This window comes from Cydia splendana, chromosome 5, assembly GCF_910591565.1.
Source record: "Cydia splendana chromosome 5, ilCydSple1.2, whole genome shotgun sequence".
NCBI classification, from domain to species: domain Eukaryota; kingdom Metazoa; phylum Arthropoda; class Insecta; order Lepidoptera; family Tortricidae; genus Cydia; species Cydia splendana.
Window position 1 is genome coordinate 13616050 of NC_085964.1, and position 17913 is coordinate 13633962.

At 36.0% G+C, this 17913-nt stretch overlaps 2 protein-coding genes across 2 annotated transcripts; both read left to right on the top strand.

Moving 5' to 3' along the window:
* The first annotated feature begins 7159 nt into the window (after window positions 1-7159).
* LOC134790746 (WD repeat-containing protein 55 homolog) lies at window positions 7160-10102 on the top strand. The gene is made up of 5 exons (XM_063761668.1): window positions 7160-7329; window positions 7607-7965; window positions 8830-8947; window positions 9309-9477; window positions 9580-10102. Exons 1-5 carry the CDS (start codon window positions 7239-7241, stop codon window positions 10076-10078), a joined length of 1236 nt encoding a protein of 411 aa, XP_063617738.1. The 5' UTR covers window positions 7160-7238; the 3' UTR covers window positions 10079-10102.
* A 5291-nt stretch (window positions 10103-15393) lies between these two features.
* Window positions 15394-17791, top strand: LOC134790747 (GDP-fucose protein O-fucosyltransferase 1). The gene is made up of 4 exons (XM_063761669.1): window positions 15394-15552; window positions 15641-16093; window positions 16470-16755; window positions 17114-17791. The coding sequence occupies exons 1-4, from the start codon at window positions 15456-15458 to the stop codon at window positions 17412-17414; spliced, it is 1137 nt and encodes a 378-aa protein (XP_063617739.1). The 5' UTR covers window positions 15394-15455; the 3' UTR covers window positions 17415-17791.
* The last annotated feature ends 122 nt before the right edge of the window (window positions 17792-17913 follow it).

Below are 17913 nucleotides of genomic sequence, written 5' to 3' on the forward strand. Positions count from 1 at the left end.
ATTTTACAGAATTTGCTATTTATGTGGGTAGGTACGATACGAAACCACCGTTGACAAGAGAAACAGTAAGTCTGTTAAGTTACTACTTAAATTTGTAAACTACTTTGAAATAATTATATTTTGAATTAATATTACTGATTAATAATTATGTATAACGGAGTTTATTGAAAATATATTCTAATAGTTTTATTCTGCATAATTCGATAAATGGACGAGGTACATGAGAAACTACTTCTGTGACGTCACTTATCGAATGACAAGTGGCATGATCAACCAGTTGCCAGGTAGAAATGGGTATAAAAGGGACCGACCGATCCATTATTGATCATTCTGATTCTGCATTCTGCCTTGCCCTGCAGCACTGAGTTAATCATCGCCAAAGGAATATTGAAAGTTAAGTAAATACTATGTTGGTAATTATTGTAATAATTATGTACCTACTTGATTAATTAGATGGATTAATTAATTAATAATTAATTAAATAATCTCTTACTGAATTATAAACTAATAGTGGTTGTATATATTAGTTGTTGATGATAAGGTGAATAAATTGGATTATTTAATTTAATAAAACAGTTTAATTTTCAATTCCATCTGTTTATTATTTTATTTATTTTACTTAAAACTTAAATAGTATCCAGTTATTGATTTTACAGTTTTACATAATTATGAATCAAGGCAAATAAATAACTTCCTGACAAGTTTTACCTTGAAAGTAATATTTACTATAAACTTTTGAGTTTATAATATTTAATATTTAAAAAAAAAATATTCATTTATCTAACATACGCAGTCATGATGAAAGATATATGTATGAAAGTTGTAGCTTCTTTTTACTATTGAAGTTGATTACTACTAAGTTGAATTTGACAGTATTTAAAATAATTAAATGGAATTGTGATAACAGATTGATATCCCATATTGACTGGATCTTTTAGATTTTTATTGAGTGAGTACCTACTTTGAAGTCGCAACCTTTTGTGACAGTGGGTTTGTCAAATTGATTAAACTTTTCTCAATCTATATGCTGTGTTGATGATGATCAGTATTCGAAGAAATTCCTTGTTATAGGCGAAATTTAAATAATTGTTAATTGTTATATTATTATCAATCATGTTCATGTTCCGATGGATTATAAATTATTTGATACTTTATTATCAAGAATTTGAAGAGTTTTAAGCACACCAAGTTCTAACTAATACCATGAGTTTGCATTGAGCACATTCATTATTTTATTAGAAAGGTGTCAGATGTAGAAGTGCATTAAATAAAAGAACAGAGGTAGTTATCATGGACTATACAAGATATTCCGTTAAATAAAACAGATGAATGCAACGTAAAGTGATTGAGTGCTAACGAGATAGTACCTAAGGTACATTTACTTATGCCGATACCATAAAACACCTAATATATGAAATATGTTTACTGTACAACTTAAACATAGAACACGAATATAATGCAGAGTAGACTTTATAGACAGTAAAAAGGCATCTCTGGTAATAAACTTTTGAGTAGTCGAGAATGGATAGTGAACAACAGATCGAACATACGGTAAACGATTTGCTGTATTCTTGGGATTGTGACAAATGCTAGCAAGTGAAAGAAAAAAAAAGCACTTGAGTGTATATGGTGGCCAATGCTCTAAATACCTATAGATTACTAGACTGTAGAGGAATAGGAGAGAGAAGGGAGTAATAATTCAGACAGAATTGAGTTAATCGCGAAAGTACTTGGTTATAAGACTTCGCAGGTTGAAAGTATATGTAAGTAAATATGATTCAGATATACTAAAAGCGTTTAGTATATTTGAAATTTATGTATGTAACTGGTATATTATAAAATTAAAATGTGGAAGTAGTCAAGTATATTCAGTAAAAAGCGCATTAATAAAAATAAATAATGGTACAGACCTACATAACTATTGATGTGATGTATGTACAGAGTACAGTACAATAATAAATAAATTATCCATAATAATCTTGGTTAAGTTAGTTACTTTAGTCACAGAATAAATAATAGTACTGCCGTACAGAAAGGAAACTTCCTACAAAATCGAAGTTTGACAGCGGTTCAGGGCCGAATCATGGTATCCCTTTCTATTAATATGGCACTATCCCTTTCGGCTATTTAGGGTTATCAAAATTCAAGTGATTATCTGTGATCATGCACGCAAAAGGAAGTCAAGTAGTGCCAACCCTAATAATTGCTCGGAGCAATGCTTAGCCGAGCGGAACAGAGTTTGACCTAAGTCAGGAATTCCGCACCCTTGCTTTAATTAATATATACATGACGATCATCACCATTGCGCTCAAATACTAGACAAAGGTTTGACAGAATTTGATATGAATAGTGATTGTTTTTTTTTTTAGAAAAGATATTATGGTTTGCAAGCTATTCAAATGTATATTTTTAGAAAAGTAACAAATGTTAATGGACGTAAAAAAAAAAAAAGCTGACAAAGGTTTATGGTTCGAGAATCTTAATAAAAATTTGGACTTAAAGTAATGAACCCGGTCATTCCGTCTCCTCGTCTCGCTATGTCATATAAATAATACCTAGTTTTAGAGAAAGATTATAAAAGAAAAAAAAAATGATTTCATTGAACTTCATAACTAAGACTTGATTTGATTAAGCAGTTTCAATCATTGTTGCAATCAAATAAAGTTAAGACTTTAGTGATGACACTCTATATCTTATATTGACGTAAGGGCGTATCTGGCAGTGATTTAACTATGTATTTTAAATGTTCATTACTAATTCAGACATCTTATGTTTGGCGAATATTAAATAAATTATAATTTTAACAAATTGTTGAAATGATTTGAAAAGAATATTAAGTCATTACTTTCGTGAGAATTATGTAGTAGGTACCCATTAACATCCTTTGAAGTTACAAGACATAACATTTTGTATGTTATTATGTTAATATGGGCCTAAACAGTGACATTACTTTGAAGAAATTACATTTTTAGTGATAGTATCAGGGGCGTATTTACCATAGGGCCAAGGGGGCCATGGCCCGGGGCGGCAGGCCGCAGGGGGGCGGCGAAGCCGCCCCCTTGCGGTTTTTTCTGGGCGCCTTTTATAATCAAACTTAGCTATTTTTTTTATTATATTTTAATTGACATTTAAATTAATAAACAAACGAACGCTTCAAACCCCACCAATTGCTAAAAATATCTACCAACAAGTACCTAAATTAAGCAACATTTTCGTTCAAGAAGTATTAGTACGGCGCAGTGCCGGATTTACCACTAGGCTGAGTAGGCTGAAGCCTATGGCGGCAGATTTTAGGGGGCGGCAAATTTGGGACAAAAAAATATTTTATTAGCTGTTCAGATAGGGTCGACCAGAATTTTGTCGCTCCCCTATTTATTTGTAAAATTTAAATAACAAGCCTTGTCGATTTTGCCGCCCTCTGTCATGTCAAGACCCTTTATATTGAGACAGACAGACGGCCGGACGGACAACAAAGTGATCTTATATGGGTTCCGTTTTTTTCCTTTTGAAGTACGGAACCCTAAAAATTTACCTACTATTTTCTCGAAAAAATTTCGCGCTCGCTACGCTCGCGTTTTCACTTACGTACCTAACATTATTTGTGACCCATCTGACTATATACATACGGGCGGTTCTTGTGTCTTCGTGGTATTGAATCTCACTAAATTGTTCCGATCCCATGCCGAAACTCAGTACAGATAGAGTGCTCTCGATATCAGGTACAAATACAATACTTTTCATGACTTTCCAGCACCACAGAATGAGGGATAATGGTACGGCCTGTGTAATACGCAACCCTACTACTGTCGTCTGCATAGCAATGATTATCATTGATATGCAGCAATGACAGCACAGAACCTAGTGCAACGCCAGCGGTAATGTCCACACTATCGGAGCAGCTTCCGTCTACTATACGGCTCATGTGCGTCTACCGGAAAAAAAGCTAGCGATCCATTTGTATAACATAGTCCCTCGAGCAGACTCGATGCCAGACCCGACCGAACTCCTTAGCTATATCCAGCCTGACTGCCATGTCTCACCTTGATTCTCAATGGCCAAAACCCAGCAGTACCCACCGGTCACCGATCAGATCAGGCAAATATAACGAGGTCGCATCGTCATTGAGTGACAAAAACGGCCCATATAAATCTGTATCTAGAATAGTGACATTAGTGACGTCACCTTTCTGCACTCAAAAGAATAAAAAATTATCTACGTTCCACTATCAGCGAAGAGCGCCTGAATAGCTTAGCTCTTCTTAATATAGAAGCTGAGCTGACAAACGTTTTAAATTACGACAGCGTTATTGATGATTTTGTCAACCAATTTGTACATAGGAAAACAATGTAAATGCCTATGTGAGTAAATGGTAAATGTTTAGTTTTTTTTTATTTCACACCCCAAAGGTATTTGTTGCAGGTTTTTTTTTCTTAAATAAAATACTTTATCGTCACTGATGAAGGGGGGCGGCAAATCAAAATGGCCCGGGGCGCCAAATCTGTAAATACGCCTCTGGATAGTATAGGGATTGGCATGAAGGAATGACGGCAGTTAATGAATTTAGTTTAAACATCTTGCTTCAATGTTGGAGTTATTACAAGGTAATGACACTTACATTGAAATAACATTATTATATTGACAGTGAATTGATGGAAATGATGGAATCAGAAATGACAGAAAGAATGACGGAAGATAAAGAAGTTATTAAACTAGTTTAGTTTTGAAGTAATGACAATGACAAAATAATTTGATTATACTGACAGTGAGTGGAGTGCATAAGGCAACTTTAGTATCGCTACATGCAGAGAGTTGTATATTGAATGATAATCAGCGAAAGCGATGTTATTCAAAGTGGCATTTGATTGATTACAAAATATCGTTTTTTTTTTCTCTTTTTTTTGCGAAAGTAATTTTCGTATGATATTGTAGTGCAAGTAACAATCATGAGATGAGAAACAAAGTATTGCTAGCTATTAAATATCAGAGGAATTAGAATAGGATTGTTAATGGCAAGTTGTGATAATGTTTTTTTATACATTACGGATTCAGAGACATACATGGTAGTTGTGTAAATTTGAAACTGAACGTAATAGTTTTGAGCTGAACACAAAACTGGTGGTCTTGAAAATTGTAACGTAGACGTCTAATTTCAGGGGTGAAATATTATCTTCTAACTATAACGATTAATACGTGAATGTAGTAAAAGGAAGTCTACATTAATTCAATATACCTAGTATAATATTGGGTCAAACAAGAAGTGAATATTAAAATATGTAGAACTGGAAAACGTAGTAGTCGAACAATTTTAGAGTATAAAAAAAAGAGTACTGAATTAAATAAAATACACGTATACTTTAACGGACATAAGTAATGTTAAAGTTATGAGAAAACATAAGAACTCAACTTTGTTATTTATATATATTTTATAGTTATTATACGAAAATTAACAACAGGTATTATGAAATTACATTGTCTAGTATAGATTGAATGTTACGTACACAAAAAAGAAACGAGTGTTACACCTAAGTGAAAATTTTGGACTCACAGTATATAATAGTAATGAAAAACAGATACATATATGGAAATTAATTAGTTATGAATAAAGATAAACAGAGCAGAGGACCGAATGTCATGATATTAATTTCAAGTGGATATACATCATAATTTTACTTAATCAATTGTGATACGTTACGTTTAAAACTTTGAAATAGAAACCACTTGATTTTTTTATGATTGGCGGAACAAATAAAACGGATCTAACTTTTGGTGATAAGGTTCGTGCGCCGGAGTCATGCACGAAGTTGGATGGCCGAATGTCATGATTTATTTATATTTACATTAAAGATAGCGTTGATTAATAATTTTAATGTGGCAACATTAGCATTACCCTGATTAATACAGGGGTGGTTGGGAAAATAACATTATACTACTGGCAACACGGTAGGTAGTGGGGACACGGAACGGAGCCAGTTGGACAGGCTCGGGCAGTTCGTTCACTTGGGTCGAGGCGGTCAAAGAGGACAGACCGCGAAGGATTGGTCGGATCAGAGTAAATGCAAGTACCTCCATTCTTGTATTATTAATAGCATAGTAACCATACTAGAAGAACCATCACAAATGTTATAAATAATGGAATAAAAAAACAGAATATTAAAGTAAAATGTTTATTGCTTTAATTTTGTTGATAGCGTAAGTAATTAAATAAGTGCAGGGAAAATAGTAACAGAGACAACAGAGTAAGTGTACTCGTAAACTTGTTCTCTTTACCTCTCGTGCTTATATCGAGGTCAAAACATGCGAAATATTCCAAAATTAGTAGTGTATAGAGAGATTAAAAAAGTGGAATCTTGACCGTTGCAGAGTCACGAGAAGCGAGCAAACTTTGCTGCCGAGAGTAATACATGTTTTACACCACATTATCGCTAGGAAAGTACAATTTTAGGTAAACAATAGAAAAGAAAGCGTGAGGTGAAAAAGCATTCACACACAAGAAAATACATGTTAATAAGAAAATAATACAGAACACAAAATAACAAACACAATACACAACACATAAATCAGCGAATGCAGAGAACTGGAATTACTTCTCAACGACAAGGCGGAGCAACAGAGATACAACTCAACGCACTTTCTGGGGGTTTTCACAACAGGGCATGTGTTTTCATTCGGGCTATAATCGAATTTCCTCCAGAATCATAACGAATAAAATGGCTCAACCATCACTAAAATATTTTAAATTTAGGTACCCTCTTCCAGTGAAAAGTTGCATGTCTTGGCATGGTCTTGGCGATTATGCATGTGTTGCCAGCATAAACAAACAGCATAATTAATCACATTTTAACAAAATTCTTATTTTGTCGCAAAATTAATTGAAAATTATAATAATTACAAATATTAATTCGTACTTATTTTAATTTAAATATTAATGCCACTAAAATTATATAAATTTTATAGTGACATCTGGTGACGTAGTTTGTGTAATCGGAAGTCAACTAATGTTGTCGGGAGCAAGATATAGAAGTCGCCTGTCTCTTTACTGACGTTAACTACATTCCTAGTGTCTCCAAGTACACTCGCTGGGCCCGATGTCATACTATAATCACGTCTCGTGGCTCGCACGCGAATGTAAACGACCATTTAGTAGGACGAAAAAAAAAGAAACGTCAAAAAAGTGTGATCCTCTGTCCGTGTCGTGTTCGCATTTGTAAATAAATATTTTTATAATACTCAAATTCAAAATGACTATTGAGTTTCGAGGTTTTGAAAAGAATTCTTCAGACGAAAGCGGCAGTGATTCTAGCGAAGAATATGTTACGGATGATGATAACGGTACATGTACATCACGTAATTTTAATATAACCTACATACCAAGTACTACTTTATGAAGTATGATTTAGTTATTATGCACCTGTATAAAACATATTGTGTCATACATAAATGCATTATCCATACATATACCTACACTGGGATTACGTTTCATTATATTGAGGTCCGGGTACCGCGGGTGTGATTTGATCAACATTTTTAAGACTCAAAATAGCACTCCCTTTTCTACACTCCAACTTGAGTTCTACATAAATTAACTTGACAGATGTTGGGCTTCCAGATAGCACAGGCAACAATGACCAAGACATGAGTGGTAATGAAGCTGGTGAGCTGGAAATACAAGAAGGAGATGATGATGATGATGAGGGGGATGAGGATGAAGTTGTTAAGGCGATAAAAGCTGAGAAAAATAAGCCACGAGATCATCCTCCTACCATAACCTGTGAGGACTTCATTGTAGACATTTCATTTAATCCTGCAAAAAATTTGATTGCTCTAGCCAATATTATGGGAGACGTCTTATTGTATGAGTACAATGATAATGAAACAAAACTTGTTAATACATTGGAATTGCATCTGAAAGCATGCAGAGATGTAGAATTTGATTCTGAAGGTACAACTATGTACACTACTGCAAAAGTAAGTAGTTCAGGTACTTAGGGCATACTGAAAATTCCTCAACTGGACACTTAGAAAAAATAAGTTGTCTCATATATCAGAATCCAGAAACTTTCAGTATAGCCCATGTATAATTATTTTCACCACACAACTTGTAAAGGCTCTCTTTATTCTTCTAAAACTGATGAGAGTGATGACATGAGGAAATTGCAATTTATTCTCAAAAGTGGCCAAGTCATTTGATGCAAATTTTGAGTTGTTTCCTCATGTGGGCTGGTGGAATTGACTTTTAGTGTAGTGATGATTATGAATGATAAATATTTTATGCATCTAAACATTTATTTGCATTAGATATATAATGGTCTACAGTTAGGACATTGGTGTGTTGAAAAATGTTGTTGCACTTGGTAGCAAAGTTTGTTTAGCCCTCATGTCTTGAAATGCTGCTCAAGATTCCACTTTTCCAACCACTCGCAATGCTCATGGTTCAATTTCAGAATCTTTTGCTTGCTCTGGTATCAATATCAGCATGAGGGGTTAAACAGCGGCTTTACCCTCTTGTAAAACTATTGTTTAATAATTAGCCATCATAAGCCCAACTAGTGAATTTGATGTTGTCACTTAGTCAAAAAAAATAGAATTACTCAATGTCTACCAATCCCCTGCCCTTATTGGAAGCTTGCACAGTATTATGACAAGTCATTTCATAATTTTACGAAAATAGTGCAAAATATCTTATATCGATATTTAGCTTGGGCTGTGAGGTATTTCTTTTATTTTATACATTATATAGAATAGACATCCTAGGCTATATCCGCAATATAACATATTTTTGTTTCAGTCTCCAATATCTCTCCATTAAATTGTCTTAATTTGTATTTGCAGGACAAGGCTATAATGGTAACAGATGTTGAAACAGGGAAATTGAAGAAAAACTATGAAAATGTACATGATGAACCTGTCTATTCTATGCTATGTTTAGACAAAAACAAAATTGTGACAGGTAAAAGAGACCTATATAAACTTGGAGATGTATTAAATGAATTAGTTTAGTTTTCATAAAATATAGTACTCATACTACTCATGGTCCTGCTTGCACAAGAGTAGGAGGCAGCTATCTGATTTGGTAATAGCTATATTATTTTCTCACTCCAGTAGTCTGTAGATAGAGCCCTCCTACTCTTGCAGGACTACAAACTGAAATCGGGGGTCTCATGCCTCTCCGAATTTGGTAACTTGTGCCATCACACTGCTTACTCGACTCCTAGGTCTGTCCTTTAATGAGTACATAAAATAAATCAGAAAACTCTGAAAATAAAAAAAGGTTAAAAAAGGTGCATGTAAAAACACATTGAAATTTACAGGGGATGATGCAGGTACTGTCAAACTGTGGGACATGAGAAAGCCTGATCCCATATTCAGTATAAAAATTGGTGAAGAACATGTAGCAGACATGATCACCAATGATGCACGGAAATATTTGGTGTGTGCTGGTGGAGATGGTGTATTGACCTCTATTGATCTAAAAGGAAGGTAAGACTGACAGTATGGTTATAATCATAACATTCATATCTATTTAGCACCTATAAAAACCTTTTAAACCCAACTATATTTTATTTTTATGTATTGTTTCAGCAAAATTTACTCAACATCTGAAGATTACGATTCAGAGCTAACATGCATGGGACTGTTTCGTTCAGACACAAAGCTGCTAGTGGGCTCTTCTAAAGGAAAAATGTATTTGTTTAACTGGAAGGAATTTGGCTTGCACAGTGATGAGTATATTGGTCAAAAACACTCAATTTCTTGTATGATACCTATCACTCAAAACATTGTAGTGACCTCTGGTGAAGATGGAGTACTAAGAGCAGCTCATATGTTTCCTCAGAGACAATTAGGCATTGTAGGGCAGCATCGCCTACCTGTTGAGTGTTTAGATATAAGTCATGATGGCTGCTACATAGCCTCATGCTCACATGACAATGATGTCAAGTTTTGGAATATTTCGTACTTTGAAACTATTGACTCCATTATTGATGTTACTGAAAAACAGAACAAGAAAAAAGACATGAGTAATAATTTACCATCTAGTAGTGTTAAAAATGCATCTGATTTTTTCTCTGGACTAGCCTAATATGTCAGAATATAAATTATATTAACAAAATATTTTTTTTATTTCAATATGCATATTTTATTTAAAAGTGCGCTATTGTCTGTGTAAGTATGGCTCCTTTTCCTAACAATTTGATAACTATAGACGCTTATTAGAACACTGCCACTCCGCCCACTCCCCCTATACTTCCGGGTTATTCCCACTAGTTACCGCCAAGTTATTACCAATGGTACTGGGAGTTTTTTTCCCACCTTTTACCAGTGGTACTTCTTTTACTACTGGGGAAAAAAATCGTAGTAGTTACCAAAGAGAATATAATCACTACGTTTTAGTAGTTACCACCAAACCGAACTGAGTTGGTGGTAACCACTGGAATTTTTCCCAGTAGTTACCACTGGTAAAAGGTGGGATTTTTTTTCCCACCACTAAAATTATGTTAAATCCGCTCCACACTCGCGTTCGCGGCTTCGCGCATCGATTCGCAGGATGAGTAGGTGGTGTGTGTGAGATGTGGTGTGGAGACGTAGTGATTTAATTTCTCTTTGGTGTGGAGTGTGGAGTTTACTTGGTGGTTAGCAGATGGGTCGTGTGCAGATTCGCGCACGAGTGTGGAGTGGGCTTAAGATAATACTAGAACGTATACTTGGTCAAGCCACGGACCTAGAGAGTAAACCGGACAGAGTACATTAGCCAAAAAGTGTGTCCACATGAGAAGTCAAGGTGGGCCGTTGCATCTCTTTCTAATTAGGGTGACCATAAGTCATATGTATGTGGGATATTAGGATAACATTGAATATATAGTTTGGCCAGGATCTTTTCTTATTCGTGCATAGTTATAGAGAATCATACTGTATTTTCGCTGTACTAGTATTATGGCCTGAAAAGGGATGGATATAGTTTTTTTCTCTTCTGTAAAACGCTTCACACAACCTTAGGCACTTAATTTAGTTGTTCTAAAAGCTGTTGCTAATAGGCGCACTGGACCACGAACATGGTGGATCGTCAGGAATGTGGTCCGCCGTAACGTCTGTCAAGAACACGGGTATGAGTGAGAGAGATAGAGAGACAGATATGGTGACAGAACCAGAGGGTCTACCGCGAACCAAGTTCGACGTGTTGCCTCTCTGTCACACTTACGTACGAAATTACAAGTGCGACAGAGAGACAAAATGTCGAAAGTGGTTTGGGGTAGGCCCTCAGGGCAGTGGGGGATTTACAGTATTTGCCGTCCTAGGCCCCAGGCCATGTAGCAAGCACTAGACGCCCCTTTCTCAGCACCCATCATATAGAATAGACTGCCACCCTAGGCCCGGGCCTACTCGGCCTTAGAGCAAATCCGCCACTGCCTCAGGGTCGCGTGGATCCGCTACGCCCGTTTGTTATAGTTTTTAACTAGGACGCTTGTCACTGGAGCATAAATTAAATTAAAAAAATAAATATCATTTATTATCAGGCGACTAAGGCCCATAGATACATACCTTACAAACTAACATACGTACAATAGTAAAAATCTTACAAGCTAAAAATTATTTCGGCGTCACCGAAAACCATAAACACCGAAGTTCGCAAATTGCGAGCATCTTTCTCTGTCACTGTAATTACTCCTTTATAGGAGTAAAAGAGAAAGATGCCCGTAATTTGCGAACTTCGGTGTTCACGGTGGTAGGCCATCTGTGCGAAAAGAGAAGAGTCGTGAAATGTAAAGAAACTAGTGATGTGCCGTTCCCAGTAAATTTTCCAAAGAGGGTAAGCCCTCATAAGCACGAGCGCTTTTTCAACGCGCGTTAAAAAAGCGCGTTAGAATGAAACAAATGGAAACATGTGTATTTGTTCACACGATGGTGGTGGCGCTTTTTATCAAGCCTTGTTTTTTTTTCGACTTTAAGCGTTGGTCGTTAAATCGAATTTAGCGTGTGAACGGATTCAACCCCTTTTGTAACGCGCGTTGAGAAAGCGCTCGTGCTTATGAGGGCTAAATTCCCAGTAACGTTTCTGGTATCGTCCCAAAAGTCAGTAAATTACGATAAACTTCTATTTTTCTTTTATTATCTATGTGTTTTTTTTATTATTATAACAATTTATAAATGTGTTTGTAATGTTTAAGGACTTTGGATTTCAATTTTTGCAATTATTTATTCTGTATTGGCTCTCATTTCACCAATTTAAACATGCCGAAATAAATACATACCTATTTATGAAAACTTACGTTTAAGTACGTAACAAGAATTGTGTAAAACCATAAAGGAAGTGGTAAAACTGGTTCTCATCGTGCCGACATCATGGTCACCCTAATGAGTTTGACAGTGTCTAACTTGTATTTTTATCGTAAAATGTAATAATTGTGGCTTCCTTGTGAAACGATATTACACAATTAGAAATTATTTCACTCCCACAACCTTTAACGCAACATTTCTTCACCATTTTTAAGAAATTTTGCATTCACGTGTTTTGTAAATATGTTATCAGGTTAGGGATACCAATTAATATTCAAACTTACTACTACAATGTCTACCATATCAAAATTAGTGTTTTTTATTGTTGTGCACATGCTTGGTTAAATCAGTTAATAATATTGACATCATAATTATTTACAAATTTCCTAAAAGATATCAGAACCGTACTCTGAATATATCACTTAAATAGTATAAGAAGGTATTTAATTTTAGTAGTATATAGATATAAATACTACCACAATGGTATATTTTTAACATTGGCAACATGTGCGAGTGAGACACCGCGGCCCACCTTTGCTATCTCAAGTGGACCGTTTTCTCTGTACTGGTACGGACGTCTTTCTGGCTCTGTGATAAGGTTCAATTTAGTATGGCAAAAAAAGTGACAGTTCACTCCTTCTTATAACTCCATGGGTCAAGCAGATCTTGACAGTAGAAAAAGGCGGCAAATTTGAAAAATGTAGGCGCGAAGGGATATCTTCTCATAGAAAATTTGAATACCGCGCCTTTTTCTACTGACAAGATTTGCTTGACCATCTATATCTGCCTTATGTATAGAAGTCCTTAAAGCTTATTTACATTCGCGGCTCGTCTAGTGTTCGCCTCGAACTGGTAAGCTCGTCGAGCTTGATTACAGCCTGGCAAAAAAAAGAGTAGAAATTAAAAAGTGGCAACACTGTACTGTCGTCCCTTTCAAACCAATGTATAGAAAACGGGACGACACTACAGTGTTGCCACTTTTTAATTTCTACCTTTTTTTGCCAATCTGTACCAAGGCCTGTTCACTTCCTAAAGCCTCCTCCACACTCGTGCGCGAATCGCGGCGCAAAGCCGCGAACGCGAGTGTGGAGTCCTGAACGCAGACCTGCGAAATCGACTCCACACTCGCGTTCGCGGCTTGTCCCGCGATTCACGCGCATAGTCTGGAGGGGGCTTAAGAAAGTTATGTCCCCAAATAATTGCGCATGTATGCGCCTGAAGCTTCTATGTGTGCTTTGGCCTCCTAGAAAAAGTTGCCAGTAATCAAAATAAAAACATTTTTGTACAGCAACATTTCTCCCAACTAAGATTTCAATTTTCACGAATTTTTTACATTATTAATCGTAAAACGGGACTTAAAATACTTAAAACTTAACTACACGCGATTAAGTTTTATAATGAATATTTGCTTCCAACTGTCTTTATCAATGTTCATAAAATATTTGGAGGGTAGGTACGTCTACCCACCATAATAAAAAAAATATATTTGTCAATGACTCTGTCCAACTGCTGTGGTTAAAGTTCATAACGAAAATTTTATTTATTAAATCTTTAAATAATAAATACAACGTAGCGGTACTACCACTTAAGACTCTGTTTGTAAGTCTGTGCCTACATGGATTACAGCAATGCACATAGAAAATGTGCTAAATGCGGAGCAACGGCTGTTGAAGATACATATTAGAGTGAAATTCATAGCTTTAGTGGGTTCAGAAGGAACCGCGTCATAACGCATCTGGAAAGCGTATTAATTAACCGTGAAGAAATGTATGAATACAAGTTGGAAATCTGTGTAAAATGCCGTGTGTAAAGTGTAGTGTATCTGTGTGTGTAAAGTGTAATAGGTAGGCATGCCTAAAGATATTTGTATTATACTGAAAACTTTGTGAATATGCTTTATTAATGTCTATTTTTTTATTAAGTTGTCAGGGTTTAATTTTCAGTGTATATTTCTATATGTAAAACATTTTTTTAATAAATAAAATAATACAATGTTATAAACATAAATATGCCTTTTATTTAAATCAATTGATAATACCACAAACAAGGGGTAATATTTGCATCTTTCATATATTTCGTGATATGAAGATAACTAATATGTTTATCAACAGAATTACTACCTATACCTACCAATACCCGCCAGGCTAAACCGGTTGTCAACTTTAGTTCCATTGGTACACAACGACGGCGCCACTAGTATAAACGTATAAACGGTTGGGGACATTTTTTTGTATGGAGTTACCGTTCTTCTCCTAGTGAGTATTATATTCTTTGATCTGTACACTCTCGTCTCGGCATAGAAGGTAGGATCGCATAGAAGTGGTATACGCGTGCCTCCGTGAGGGACAAAACATACGCAAATGCGACACTGTGATTGGTCGAATTCATTTGTTGCCCACCATTATCCATACTAAAAAAAAGGTGGGGAACAAATAAAATGTGAAACTGTGACCAGGACAAACAATATTAGCTCTTTCGCTGCTACTCCTACTGATAGATACATAAGACTATCCCGTTCTGTCAGTTACCCCCACCACTCATGCCAGATCCAGGTATATCCTAGATTCATGCGTCTCGGTCACAGCTCGTAAACTCGTCGAGCTAATCAATTTTAAACACAAACGGCACGGTATAAGGTTTGTAACAAAATGACAGCCGAACGTGAATGTAAAGTAGCTAACACACTATCGCACCGCACCAAGGTCATTGTGGGACGCACCCATAAGTAAGAGGGAGACAGCGATATCTCTTTCTCCCTCTTACTTATGGGTGCGTCCCACAATGACCTTGGTGCGGTGCGATAGTGTGTTAGCTACTTAAACAGAGGGGCTACCGCGAAAACCGAAATTCGCAAATTGCGGGGATCTTTCTCTTTTACTCCAATGAATGCGTATTATAGAGTGACAGAGAAAAATGCCCGCAATTTGCGAACTTCGATTTTCGCGGTTATAGCCCAGCAACGCGCGTCCCGCGCGAGCCCCTTTGACTCTGGCTCAAAAAACCGCTCCTCCACGCGAGCAAGGCGAGCGTGAGCCCACCGCTTACACTCGCGTCTCGTGGCTCGCACGCGAATGTAAACTGCGGGTTATGTCAGTTGTCATTGTCAAAAACTTTATCAAAAAGTGTAACTGAAATTTCGACTTGTGCAGAGTAAAAGGAATAAAATTAGTATTTTATTTATCAATATGTTAAAATGCGTATTATTTTTCTTATTTACTATAAAATTAGCTTGTTCTGATGTCCAGGATAGTAATGGGTACTTGGCATACTGTCCTTGTATGGGTAAGCAGAAGCACCTTTGTTCTAAATTCTACCGGCATTTGTTATTTATTAAACAATTTCTTAATTCTAATCTTATAATTATTTACAGGCAGGTTTGGTAACCAAGCAGATCATTTCCTAGGCGCCCTAGCATTCAGTAAAGCCCTTAACAGAACATTGATTTTACCTCCATGGGTTGAATACAGGTACGGAGAGGCGAGGTCTAGGCAAGTTCCTTTTGACACTTATTTTAAACCTGAAGTTTTAGCCCAGTATCATAAGGTGATAACAATGGAACATTTCATGTCTGAAATTGCACCAACTATCTGGCCAAGCAAAAAAAGGGTAGCTTTCTGTTACACTCAACGGCAAGGAGAACAAGATAATAGTTGCAATGCAAAATCTGGTAACCCGTTTGGCCCATTCTGGGATACATTTAATATAGACTTTGCAGCATCAGAATTCTATGGGCCCTTGAATTATGATTCAACCAATGCTGCTATGGTTGAAAAATGGCAGCAGAAATACCCAGCTTCAAAATGGCCAGTGTTAGCCTTCACAGGTGATTTCCTTACAGCACTTAGCATGATCAAATTGGCATGTAATTTTTAATTTTTGGTTGCTTTTTTATCTATTGTACTGCCCTCCTAAGCTGAATAGCGCTATCTCAATTACAAATTATTTTAGAAATAGAACTATCAGCTTTAGAAACTAAAGTATAAGTTATGAATAACTAAAGTATGAATTTTCTTTTAAGATAGCTCTATTTGGCTTAGTAGGGCAGAATAAGATTAACCGTTTCGTTGCGGATGGCACAACAGGCGTGTCATCAATGTTTTTAACGTGTGGTGTGTAACACGACAGGCGTGCCATCATATTCTATGGCGTAAGGCACGCAACAAACCGGTTAATAAGTATGTACGATTTTGTTTTCTCAGGTGCCCCTGCTAGTTTTCCTGTGCAAAGTGAAAATATACCTTTGCATAAGTACATGCATTGGAGTGATGACATAGCAACAAGATCAAGGCAGTTCATAAAGAAAAACATGAGTGGGGGTGGTTTTCTTGGTATCCACCTCCGGAACGGCCAGGACTGGGCAAGGGCTTGTCAACATGTGAAGGACAGCCCTCTATTATTTGCTGCTCCTCAGTGTGTGGGCTATAAAAATGAAAGAGGGTCTCTGACAGAATCCATGTGCCTGCCATCAAAGTCAGACATAATTAAGTATGATATTAGAAAACTTTATATCCACTAGTTCATATTTCTACTTTAAATCTAGATATATAATATTACTCTTTAAAGGAAATTGTCTAATGGTTATATCTCATTTTGGGTACAAGATAGAGGTAGCCATCATAAGACAGATTGAATTGTTCTATAAGCCTCTTAATACTTGCCTTAATTATTTTATGTAACTTGCAAGAGTAATCATCCAAAATAATAAAGGTATATTTGAAGTGTTACAAGCTGTCATGTATAGATATATTGATTGATTGTGGGCAAAAGGATAATGGGTTAATTTTGAAATTTGTGAGACTGATGAAAATAATTTATCCAACTAATTATTATTTTTTTATTTCAGACAAATAAAGAGAGTACTAAAGAGATTGAATGACATAAAGTATGTCTTTGTGGCTTCAGATTCCAATCCCATGATTGATGATTTAACAAATGCCTTGCACAGATTAGATGTATCTATTGTAAACTTAAAGCCTCCAAATCCTCACATGGATTTGGCAATTCTTGGGAAAGCTAATTATTTCATTGGGAACTGTGTCTCATCCTTTACTGCATTTGCTAAAAGAGAAAGAGATGTTATAGGATTGGGCTCCGAATTTTGGTCATTCCCCCACCGCAAGAAACAAAAACATGAAGAATTATAAAATTAGTAGCTTGGGATATCTGAACAGTCAGCAAGACCAATATTCAGCCTACAGTTTGTGGGTCACTGGTAAAACTGGCTTCCTGGATAACAATAGGTACCTGACTACCTACACAATATGAACATGTTGATAACCTGCCATGTTAACAAAGTTCTAGTATTACATTTCAAAGTGACCCAGAACTAAGAGCTAAAAAAAAGTAATAGGATAAGGAGGCATAGGGTCTATGCTATGCCATAGACTGCAAACCACATAGAAGATATGTGAGAAATTTACATTCTTTGCTTTGAAAGGTGCATCCAGATCAAGTGAATATGCTACAAATGTAGAATGGGTTGAGAGACATGCAAACGGTAACAGGTTAATTGCACGCGAATGTGATACCTTGCACGACTAATGTGCACAGCCCACAAACAGCATATTCCCTAGATCTGATTAGATTGCTTTTAATAATTCTGTGTTAATTACAGACTTCTTGTTTGATGAGGAGAAAATAAAA